At 30.6% G+C, this 12,946-nt stretch overlaps 1 protein-coding gene across 1 annotated transcript; it reads right to left on the bottom strand.

Annotated features, from left to right (window-relative positions):
• Positions 1-380: 380 nt before the first annotated feature.
• On the bottom strand, positions 381-11,373 carry LOC145327743 (uncharacterized). The gene is made up of 10 exons (XM_080171300.1): positions 11,250-11,373; positions 10,605-10,691; positions 9,774-9,868; positions 7,981-8,048; positions 7,362-7,437; positions 6,699-6,821; positions 6,021-6,091; positions 3,138-3,255; positions 1,897-1,968; positions 381-792 (listed from the first exon to the last, which is right to left on the bottom strand). Exons 1-10 carry the CDS (start codon positions 11,347-11,349, stop codon positions 667-669), a joined length of 936 nt encoding a protein of 311 aa, XP_080027426.1. The 5' UTR covers positions 11,350-11,373; the 3' UTR covers positions 381-666.
• Between the last annotated feature and the right edge of the window lie 1,573 nt (positions 11,374-12,946).

The raw sequence follows: 12,946 nt of genomic DNA, 5'->3' as shown, positions 1-12,946 counted from the left end.
GCCATTCTACAGAATATTAGTTCAGAATTTGAATACAGAATTATTAGCAAAACTATTCTATGAATAAAATCCATTAGAAACGATAAAAGTAGAAACTTGATTTTTTTGTGTAAATATTCCATAGTAATTCTACACTATGCTACAACTAACGAGTCCTTTTCCTCAAAGTTCATTATGCATTGTAACTTAAACTCCAATAGTTTTTCTTTCCAAAGCCTATCAATAAATATGCGTGGCCTATCAAACATACGGCATCCTAACACTACATGGCTACCCATATACATCCTAACCTAACCTGACTTAAAGTAATAAACAAAATAAAAACTAACCCCCCTCCCCTTACCGTTAATTTATTTTTTTCTAAATAAATAGGGAAAGAATCTTAATGTTATACTGATAATGTGATCTAATAATAAATTTGAATATACGTGGATGATATGACATAGAAAATTTGCCGTCAATTTAGGTTGCTATTATGGACACAAGATCCAAGTAATAATAAATCCAATGATTTAATTTGAAGCTATTGATGAAGATTCCCAATATTTTATTAAATGAATTTTTGTATATATCTTACTTAGAACATGATTACTTAATATATACTATACATATGTTGTCATCTTTGGTTAATTGATAAACATGACTATGACTCTTATTTAAAAATATTTACATCTTAGTAATCATGCTGTATAAGTTATTTTTAAAAGAAAATCTTCTAAATAATCCCTTCTTGTATTTTGTTTCTTCATCATTCTCACTCCTCTGACCTTCTGTGTTGGTTGTCTGCAGGTTCTAAGGAGAAAAATAAAATAGGGGTCATGGAAAGAATAGTTATTTCTCGCAACGTATTATAAACGGCTTTCCGCGGATATAGAATGTACAATTATAAGATTAAAACTAGGTAGTTTTTTTAGCTAAAAAACTAGTTTTAATCTTATGATTGTACATTTCTATATTCGTAGAAAACTGGATATAATACGATGATAGACAAAGTTTTTTTTCGTATGGATGAGAACCGGTTCCTATCCACCGGATTCAAATGAATACGAGAATAGTTATTTCTCGTATCGTATTATAAACGCTTTCCGCGGATATAGAATGTACAATTAAAAGATTAAAACTAGTTTTTTTTAGCCCCGTGGTGCCGAAGGCACCGGCTAAAGAAACTGGTTTTAATCTTATGATTGTACATTTCTATATTCGTAGAAAACTGGATATAATACGATGCTAGACATAGTTTTTTCGTATGGATGAGAACCGGTTCCTATCCACCGGATTCGAATGAATACGAGAAAACTAATTATCGGATTTCTTTACATGATCCGATAAAGTAATAGCACTTTATAGGAAATTTACATAAGTATTCCAACGTTTCCATCTTCAATTTTTATTTTAGATTGTAGAAGAATTGATTTCCTGGACTCATGACAAGAGAGCCAGATCTTTATAGTAGGTTTAGAAACCTAACTATTGCAGACAACCCTCCCTACAATTGTAGGAACTTTGTCTGGAAGTCCTGACTGTGCATTGTATTGAGTTGAGCCTGTATTTAACCAATGTATTTGTCCAATGTCCATACTCTTACTATTGATGTTGCGCATCTGGCATAAGAGCAGTACGAAAACTTTTAACATCTTTAGTTTTGACGCGATTTGGGTCAAGATTCGAACCCATCAACCCTAGAAGACGAACGAATGGGCTAAGTGTTACACTATCCTATGATACAAAGATATTTTTGTCTGGCGCTTAAGATCTCGGAAATGCTAGTCAAAATTAATTGAATTTTTCAGAGTAGAGTAATTTCTTTGCGTGGTTTTAGCTATTTTTTCTGACCTTTACCCCCAGGCTAGGATTAAAGCAACTAGTAGTAAAGAATGCACTAAAATATCAATAAACCTGAGATTTTGAAACAAGTTTCAGGTTTGAAGCTGTTCTTGGAAGCTTTGTAAATGCAGTCAATCTTTCTTGCTGAAAAATATTTAGGATCAACTTTTATTTTATAAAAAGAAACGCAGCTATAAAAATAGTAAATTGTAAAACATCAAAAGTTCCAAATTCGACCAATACCGTTGTAAGAAACCATATTTTTTAAATACATTCTATCATCGTTGGTTTTAAAACATTTGGTACATTTATTGAAAATTTGAATCTTGATAGGTTGGTTTAGACTAGCAGTGTCCAAACTTTCAAACAAATAACTTTGATCTACAGAAGAAGTAATTTTGTTTATAATCATTAGGAATGTACACACATTTTTTTGTAGCTATAATCATTTTTGCCATATCTTTTATTGAAAATTATTTTAAAAAAGCTTTCAATCACAAACAGGATATTAAGTATTTCTTCAATTAAATAATTTAGGAGGATGTAAATAAATTGGAATTTTTAATTGTATATGTATGTACAGAGTTCTATCCAATTCTAGAGTCGATATATTATTACTTAGATGTTGCACCAGACTTTCATGTACTCCAATAAAATGATACTTGCAACTGCCCAAAATAACGATTCCGCCCCCTTTTGTCCTTTATCTCATCCCCTTCTTTCCTTCTGGATGAACAAACTGACCAATAAATGAAGACCATTTTAGCAACTTAACTTAACTAAAATTTTCCCTTGTCAATATATCCACGTATTCTATATCTATTATCCAGTTAAATTCTATACAATGTTAATATTTAATTAGAATTTAATTAATTGAATAAATTTGTATAGAGGCAATTTACAATTACCTAAATAACATGTAGAAATTTTAACTTTTATATAACTGCGTTTTCAGTATTTTAATATTTTTAAAAACATGTTTTAAAGTGAAGAAACTATCTTTTTGTTTTATTTTGTTAAGTCTTTTTGTGTTGTTTAATGGACTACTATTTTATTATTTATTCGTCATGTTTGATTGTTAATATAGTCTTCAGACATTGGTCAATACATTCCTCCATGATCAGGGGAAGGGTTTGAGAAAGTCATAAGTTGGGGAAATTGGGATTATCGTTATTCCATCCAGCTGGAAAATTATTATATCCATATATTCTACATTTTTTCTTGAGAAGTTCCATAAATCATAAAACGAAATAACAATTAGTATCAATATACTGTACACACTATTCTATAAGTAAAGTACACATAGTACAAACCTGTAAAGCAACCGCATGCATATCTAGTTCTGCCATTAGCTGGTCCACTAGTGATAACGTATTCTTAAGAACAACTGAGTTCAGACTGCCATTTTGACTGCTCTCATTCTTTAAACTACTGAAAAAATAGAACTTTGTAGTATATTATATAAAAGTAACAGATGTCTGTTTGTCTATCTGTCTGTACAGAGGTATCTTGATAATCGCTAAGTCGATATGATTCAATCCAAGATATCTAAAAGGATAAGACGCTGGTCTATAAATTGATGTACATTCCCATTACAAAATAACCCCTTCTCTGTAGTTTACGATTAGTGCTGAAACGTTTGAACAACCAACTGAATGAACCAACTAATCAAAATTTAATAAAAGTCCTCAAAGTTGTTAGGCCAACGAATAATAAAACCTTTTTATAAGACTTTAAGGACTAGTGTAATATACAGCCAAATGTCCCTCTCTCCTTGTTTTAACCTACTCGTTCTCTAAAACTCTCTTTAAGGGGTCCATATATAAGATTTTATAATCTTGCGAATCATATCATCAATCCATAAAAAGACTAAAACAAAAATCAGTTTCATAACAGATAAGTAAAGAAGAAAGAGATGGAAAAAACATACAGTCAGACATCATAAATATATATTGGGTAGTTTTGCTGCTTCTTTTATTTCATTTTTGATAAATCTACTTTAACTCAATTTTTTAAATAATATTTAAGAAAAATGAAGATTTATTTTGAGATTGTGCAAATAAATAAATATCGTGTAACTGTTTGCAAAAAAAGTGCATGAGAAACCTTTCTAACTAAATCATACATTCATTTTTTTGAGGGTCGGAGGTAATTATCATCCTCTTTAAAACCTTGTTTCTAAGTAAATACAGCATTATAAGATTTCTAGAAAACTAAAATAAGGCAATGATTGTTGATATCTTTTGCCCTGTACATATGTTCAGAGAGACGAGACGGACGGACAAAAAGTTGCTCTGATCTTCTGCTAAAATGTTTTGTCATCTTTATATTCCTGCACTACTTATAGAAATAACTGTTTTTTTGTGAGTCTATTTATGTAAACATGTACTTTGATTGTTTTTTTTGGACAATTACATATATAAATAAATAAATATTAATATTTTTATGAAAGCTTATTTTAAATGCTTGGACGAGCACTGCACTCCCTTTTCAAGTAAATTGAAAATAAGGTGAAGAGGTGTATTAATCTGAGAGTAACGTATTTAGTTATGATTAACTTAGGCCAAGGTTCGAACCCTTCACCTCCCAAACGATGTTGGGTTCCACACTCCTTGCGCTGTCTGCCATTCTAAATCCTTGATTTTCTTTACTTTTACTAGGTAACATAAAAAGTTTAAATAAAATAACAATTATGTTATGTAATAAAATTATATCTAAAACTATTTTTCTTAATATTGAAAACAAAATATATATTTGGAGATGATGAAAACAAAAGATTAGAGAAATTTGATATATCATTTAGTTATATATAGATGCAATAGATATAATCTAGATATATACTCTCTGAATCAGCCAATAGGAAACAAAGGGGAACAATCCGTCCAAATTATTGGTTAGAAACTGTTATTTTTTGCGTAGTTCACTTAAAAGTCATATTATTTTGGTATATTATGTAATGTGATAATTTCTTCCCATGTGTAATAAAGCATATAACAAAATAAATAGAAAAAGTAAGCTATGAATAGTTGAATTTTTAAGGATAAAGTTGGGTTAGCTTTCTAGAAATTATATTGTCGACAATTTTTGTCACTCGCATTAATATAATGAATCATAAATAGCAAAAAAAACAAATGTGTCTTTTTGAAAGAATTTTACTTTTTTAAGTTTGATGGATTATGGGGCCAGTGTGACCATCTAGATTTACTATATCTATTATAAATGGATAACTGAGATAATTGTACTATACTTCTTTATAAATCTTAGTTTTATAAATAAATACCTATATAAATTAATGAAAATAAGATTAAGAAGAATAACAAAATAATTTTGTTTCTTAATTGAAGTTTATAAGAATTTATGATTACCATTTAACTATAGATACTGAAATAAAATCATTCGATATTCAATGAGCCAAATAATATCAAAATAAGGACTGTTAGTATGACTGGATATTTTGACTGAGAAAAAAAGGCTTGCCTGCAAAAACAATATCTTTTTTAATGCTATTTTCAATAAACCAATTTCGTATAATTAACAAATTACCTGTCAAATTAGTTCAGACATCATTATACTTTGTATTATAGATATAATTCAATCCAATAATACGAGCGACGAAATTTGTTGACGATATAATTTTCTAACTGCTAACTTTATTTTAAGAACTCAACCTATGCATGGCTGTCCTATTATACAATATACTAGCGCCCATAGAGACCTATAGGGACACGTGAAATTGATTCTTTTCAATCCATTTCAAAATCAGTTATTTACGAAAGGCAATCAAACAGACAGACACACATCCTGTTACTTTATTATAAGGATTTTTTTTATATGCTTAACATAATACAATAGAAGATTTTTTTTTAGCAAAGCTTAAACCTATGCTAATGTTGATTATTTATGTTAATCATGCAAAAGAAATGAAAGAAGAACTGCCCTTTTTTTCACCAAAATCTAACCAACCAATAAAATGGATGGTTCTTCCACTGTTTCCTTATTGGCTGATTTAAAGATTATATATCTAGATTATTTTAGTGGCGATTTCTCATGGTAGTGGTACCCTCCTCTAAAATAGTTCCAGGACCTATGAGAAGCTACCCTATGAAGGAGAACCATATCGGTTCATCGAGATCCTTCGGTACAAACAAACAAACAGACACACAGTCAACATGTTACTTTATTATAATGATACTAACCTAATCATTCTCCCCAGCTTATTCATCCTTGAATATACACTGGACCATTCCAGACCAAAGTATTCAACACTAAATACAACCCTTAGTAATATATCCAAAAGCTAAGCTTGCAGGGCGGGAGGGGACATTGGACTGTAAATTATATTAGTACCTAAAGTTTTAAAACCCCGTTTTGCTGGCTGTAAAACTTTTGATATTTATTTTGAATTGTGATTGGATACTTACAAACACTTAGTGCCCAAATATTTCAAGCAATGATTTTATAATAAAAATGGCCAATTTTGTTTATCATTGATTTATTATACTTTGCCTAATCCTTCAAGCTTGAAGCTCAAGATATATGTGTATATTTAGGGTTTCTCTTTTAGTCCATAATGGATAATTCTAATTATTAACTTGTAAAAATGATTCTTAAAACATTTAGGTAACTATTTAGCATGTCTATAGCCAATGCCAACTTTTTTAAATGCGAATTTTATTTTCAGCTATTTTGATACCCTTCCTGTCTGTAACACGTTTATAGTTTAATACGGTCCAGATTCGAACCCGATAACTCGACGATTCTTTACTTGTCATGATAATGCCTAGGTTATAGTAATAAGGCATCTTGACAACTTTTTAACATAATTTTAATTATAAGAACTACATCAAAGAATGGAATGTTACAGGTTTGTTCCTTGGGTCAACATTGGCAGCTGCACCAGGCAGGTCAGCAGCCAGCTCAAGCATCTCTCTGGCGGTCATCTTGTAATAGGCACAGGTCATCAACCGCTGACGGATTAGGTCAAGTCCAAGATGCAACTTAAAACAAAACCTTTTTTCCCTCAATAATCAAAAAATAGTAAAAGATTAATTAAAAATGTGATTTTTTTTTTACAAAATTACGCTTTTTAACATTCGTAATTTATTTTGTAAGTAAAAGAGCAGAACTAAATGTTAAAATTTAAATGTTATCAAAACAACTAAAAATAAAATGAATCTAAATACTAAGAAACTAAATTATATTATATAAAGTAGTAAGCTTTATTTGTTTGAAGTTCAAGCTATAAAAGTAACAGGGTGTCTATCAGTAGCTTTAAATCTTACTACTCGCTAGAGCGATATAGTTTTCCAACTAAGCTTTTTATAGATCTAGGGAAGGTTTAGAACTATTTGTTAGAAGGGTACCACCACCAACAAAAGAAAAAATTTCCCTAGAAAAAATCCCCCCCACTAGTTTTAAAAAAAATAAAATAAAAAAGGGTTGTGAGAGGGGGGAATCGATTTGAACAACCCACCACTTCAAGGTGCCTCAACGGCATAGATAGCTGCTAGTTTCAAATAATTATTTTTGTAAATTACCTGAAAAAGTTGTTCATCACATGTGATATCAGCTGCTGAAGATTTCTTGGGAATAGCACCAAGACACCCTGTAGCACTGAAATTATAATACAATAAAGTAAGGTGGGGGGGGTAAGAGTTATTTTATTTTTCAGTGTTTTTGTTACTTTTGTAAGGTTATATGGGAAACAAGGTGGCCCAAAAGGGTAAGTAATGGTACCGCATGTATAGGTTCCACAGTGTTAGAACCCTACGCAAATGAACCCCCACCCTTAACTTCAATTTTTTTTCTCAAAATTAGGGGAATGTGAAAAGGTTCAACTGTCTGCATGTCCATTTGTATCTCCTGTATGGTCTTAGTATTCTCGGACTTTTTTTTACTCCAAGCTTTAAATTAGTTTATTTTATTTGTTCTAACGGATAAGAAATTTAATAAAAAATAGATGAAAGGGTTTGTAGACGGTTGATATCAACCCCGTTTAAAATTGAAATTGGAAAGGCCTGCCTTCTCTTTTTGCTCCTAAAGAAATACACCTCCATGGCAAAACCCTGTGCACACTATTAAAAGAACTAATGTTTACAAGAAGCGGAAATTTGTTAATTAAAAATTAATGAAGACTAATGAAATAAGGCTTCCTACCTATTATGAATATTTTGCAAGAGTTGGTAGCATTTATCCAATAGTACTTCTATTCCTTCGAAAACTTCCTAAAAGGGTAATTAAAAATTAATTAGCAAAAAATTTATGTTTAATAATCATTTATAGCACCGAAGTTTACCATTACCATTACCTCGTAAGGGCGGGATTCTCCATCGACTTTAAGAGATCATCTAGAGAATCCAGAGCATCATCCACGTGTAATGGTATGCGATACTCTAACACCCAAGGATATTAGGTTAAGTAACATTTATCAGACAACCAACCCTTTGATTGCACGACCTTTGTCTGAGAAGTCCTAATTGTGCATAGTAGAGAGTTGCGTCTGTTTATTGGCCAAGGCATTCCCCCCTACTCTTACTAAATATTTATGTCGCTCACCTGACATAGCAGCAATAGGAACCATTTTAAACGTCTTTAGCGATGTCGGCCTGAGATTCGAACCTGTCACCTCCCCGGCGACGAGGGGATGCGCTACATGTTGAGCCACGCTCGCGGGTTAGCACCGTATAAGTCACGTTGTCCATTTGCTCGTCTGTCCGTCATAAAACAAATATGAACAAAAAGAAAATAATTCAATTTATGTTGGCCAAAAGACCGAAAGCCTAAGCCAACAAAACAAAAATTAATCATAAAATTTACATTTTCCTAAATCAAATGCCCAAGATCTAAAAAGTCTTAGAAAAAAATAAACAAAGGTGTTGCAATCAAAGGGTTGGTTATCTTTTATAATGTGTTACCAAGAGAGATGTATATCCACTCTCCTGGCAAAATAATATATATTACCCCCCCCCCCCCCTCCTAAAACAATAAATCTTTAGTGCACCACGCCAATGTGTGTTACAAATCTGTATAGATATATTATTACTTGGTTGTTACACCAAATTTTCATGTTCTCTAATAAAGTGAAACTAGCCAGCAGACTGAATTAATAAAACCCCATTATCTACCCTCTTTTTTCATCCCCTCCCATCCTACTGGATGAACGAATTAACTTATAAATGTTAACAACCTATTTAAATTGACGACGACTTTTCCCCTGTCATAATATCCACGTAAATTCTACATCGATTCTAATCTGGTATTAAAGTTTTAAAAGCTTTTAGAAAAAAATTAAGTTTCAAATTTTAATTTGATTTCCAAATTTCAAAAGAAATTTTGTTGTCAAATATCCTATTCAAATGAATTACTTTAGTCCAAATATCAGAATAAAAAAATTAATAAAATCTTTTACACAAATTTAGTTTGTGAAATATTTGAAACATTTTTAGATTAGTAAAAAGTTTTGATACAAATGTTATAAATCATCAATCGTCAATCCAAGAATAAAATAATATTACATAAAACCAAGGATGATTCGAAAATGAAATAAGAATTGTAAAATTAGTGCAATTGTTTTTTGATGCTGCATGTTGGACGAATCCTTCAACTTAATAAAACTCCCACACTAGTTTTAAAAAAATAAACAATGAACCCTGGATTATGCCTCTAGAGCCCTTGAGGTGGTGGAGGATGAATTAGACCCCCATATCTTATTGTAGTTTTAAAAAGAAAAATCTTAAAAATGTGGGTGATTTCTCTGGGAAGGGTGGTAGTACCCTCCCCCAAAAACAGTTATAAACCTTACCACGACCTCAGAGAAGCATCATTGTAAAGAAGAACTTATTCGGTTCAGTGGTTAACGAGATCCTGTGGGACAGACAGACACAGTTCCTGTTACTTTTACAGAAAGATGATGTAAGATTTTCTTAGTTTAAATGACTATAAATAATTACCTTGATTTCTATGGAACATTTGAACTGACATTGCTGCGTCACTTCAGGTGGGGGACAGCTTATTCTCAAGCACGGTTTGACCCTCCGCTTTGTACCTGAGCAAAAAAGTATCAGGATGATTGTCTGTGTTTGTTTGCTTCTGCCGTTACATCTTGATAGTGGCTCTATTTTATAAAGAAGCTTCTAATAGGTTGATTAATTAAAAACTTATGTTATAGGCAATTAATCATCCCGACAATTAAGATTTTTTTAACGTCTATAGTATGCTGCAGTATTATGAGTAATAAAATATGACTGTAAAAATTTGTCGTCTGAATAATTTGACAAAGTTTTAATTCTATTATGTTTCACATGGCATTAATAATTCAAGAAGAAAAGTTTTTCTGTTTGTCATAACTCAAAACTGAGGGAAAAAGTAGCATATAAAGAAAAAATCAAGTAACTAGTACAAAAAGTAATATACTATTAAAACAAGGAAATTCACTTCTAACAATAGCGCAGCAATAATAAGCCAAAAATATATATAATATAAAAATTAACATCGGAAAATTATATATAAAATTATTTCCTAAAATTATGAAGTTTCAATTTTGTTACATTAAAAATAAAATGGTAATGAATTGCGCCTGTTTTAGGCCATGGCATTCCTCCTATTCTAAACCATTATTTTGTGAATCTGACAAATTAACAATATGTATAATAATTTGAAGTTTTGATTATGACGTAGTTTAGGCCCAGCTTCAAATCAATAACCTTTCCGGTGGCAAGTAAATTTAATAACAATATTCTTAATAAAAGTTAAAATTATAGTATCTTCATTAATAAAAATACCTTTAATGCTCTCTCCATTATCAAATGACTTGCTGTTAGGCCCCGACCCAAAGTCACCAGGAGACAATCTGTTGGTGTTTTGACTACCTGAAATTTTTCGTATTATTTGTATTCATTATGAGATTAATTTTTCACTCATTGGTATTGTTATCTTACTTTAAACACCACTCCATTTTTTTTCTGTCCACTTATTCATTCATAAATTTAACTAAACATCCATCTCTCTATTTATCCATTCATCTAGTAATTTATTCATCCATCCAAACATATATCCATCCATCTATTCATCCATTTTTGCATCCTTTCATCCATCCTTGATCTATCTATACATTCAAATATCCATACATTTATTTATCAATTCATCCATGAATCCACCCATTAACCTATCAATCTATCCTTCCAATTACTCATTTAATTACCTATCTATCCTTCAATCTGTCTAACTATACACACCTTCTATAATAAGATTATCATCTACAGAGAGTGAGTTAGGAAGAGTTGTAATATTTGTCTATATATCCATCTATCCATCCATCTATCTATCTATCTATCTATCTATCTATCTATCTATCTATCTATCTATCTATCTATCTATCTAACTATTTATCTATTAATCAATCCATCTATCTATCTATATCTACTTACCCTCTATAATAAGATTATCATCAACAGAGAGTGAGTAAGGAAGAGTTGAAATAGAAGATTCTTGTTTTTCCAACAAACCAACCTCAAAAGATTGGGTCATCTTTCAAAAGTGTACCTTTTTTCTGAAGAAAAAAAAATTTGCAAAAAAAGAAAAAAAAACAATGATTAAATTAATAAATAATTTTCAATCTTTTAAGTTTTAGGAATTTAAAAATTGCAGGACCAATACAAAGCTTTCCTTGAATGATAACCTAATTGGTACAGCTGTTTGCAAGATCTTAGGGAACATGCAAACAAACCTTTAACTTTTTATGTAATTATTTTCAAAAGTTTTGCTAAAATTATCTAAAGTCATCTAAAAAAAACAATTAAACTGTGAATATTAAAACGAATTAGATATATATTTTTTTTTATAAAAGCTTCATAATAATGTTAGAATAGATGTTCAAAAGTGTTTTTTTTTAAGTAAAAGCAACTTTTAATTATTATTAAACATAAAAAGTTTTAACTGGAATTCTGTTTTATTTAACTTTGAGTTTCAGAAAAAGAGCACTTTTTTTAGTTACCGATGATAATAAGTAAAAATCCTAAAGACCAATATCTTATGCATTGCAAATTGAATACAAAAGTATAATTCATTATAATTTATAATCTTAAACTTAAAATTAATTAAATCCTAAAGCAATATAGAGTTAAGGTTGTTTGTGTATTTTCAAAGTCAAATACATTTATATATTTTAAAGAAAGCTTAGTGTTAGTCCCAGGGAGGTTTTAGGAACTTAGCTTATTAGCTGAAGGTTAGTCAAGGTACAGTTTCGTCATATCTTATTTTAAAGCTACAACTATATGTGTGGGGGTAAACCGTATATTCTCTAAGGCCTGAACCCTTCTAGACTAGATGCGAAGCCACTAGTTACTAAAATTTCAACAAATTTAATTACATACTTACATGAAACATATGTTAAAGTATAACTAAAATGATGAAATAAATAAATAAGCTGGTGTAAAAATAAATGTGCCTCACTAATTCTCTGAGACCAACTAATATGGATTTTACTCAACATATATTTCAACAAGAGAGAGAGAGAGAGAGAGAGAGAGACATATGGAGAGATGGAGAGAGAAAAGAGAGATGTGTATTTTGCAGTTTAAATCTCTACCATTTACTTCAATTATCTCCATGTTTTCTCTCTCTCTCTATCTCTTTTCATATTTCTCCCATTCCTATTTTCTATTTCCAGTAGCTTCATCTCTAGCCTCTAAGGACTTCGCCCAGACAGTTGGAGTAAAGGGTATTTTATCTTTGGAGGGTTGAACTTTTCTCACTAAAAATGAATTAAAACCTGGACATTGCCTAAAGGAAGTTTCCTTGTACAAAATCAGTCCGACTGTTACCAAGATCTTTTTTTACACAGAGTCAAAGAGACATTCCATGAATTTTCAGTTCTTTTTACGATTTTTCATTTTTATGTCTTATTGCCTTCCTTCTCTTCTTTATTTCTTACTCTTTCTCTTTTCTTAAAACCATGACATAAAGGGAATCTAACTTGTTAATATCTAGAGTTTAGACAAACGGACTAACAAACAGTTAGACGGATTGACTTCGTTTAACTTTGTGTAGTTTGTCATCCTTGTTTAATTATTTGGAAAATTTGCTAACCTTTAAATTTTACCATTTCGTAACAGTTTTTTTTTGC

Source organism: Acartia tonsa, chromosome 9 (assembly GCF_053477335.1).
Source record: "Acartia tonsa isolate MP-2025a chromosome 9, ASM5347733v1, whole genome shotgun sequence".
Taxonomy (NCBI): Eukaryota; Metazoa; Arthropoda; class Copepoda; order Calanoida; family Acartiidae; genus Acartia; species Acartia tonsa.
The sequence above is the reverse complement of the archived record's forward strand: the minus strand, read 5'-3'. Positions and strand labels throughout refer to the sequence as shown.

Bases quoted from the DNA above. Each gene is read 5' to 3' on its own strand.
- LOC145327743 (XM_080171300.1), bottom strand. From the start codon at position 11,349: ATGACCCAATCTTTTGAGGTTGGTTTGTTGGAAAAACAAGAATCTTCT. The intron at 10,692-11,249 runs GTAAGTAGATAT...GAAAAATTTCAG, and splicing joins TGATAATCTTATTATAGAGG to GTAGTCAAAACACCAACAGA. The intron at 793-1,896 runs GTTTATTGATAT...TTTTCTCCTTAG, and splicing joins AACTTGTTTCAAAATCTCAG to AACCTGCAGACAACCAACAC.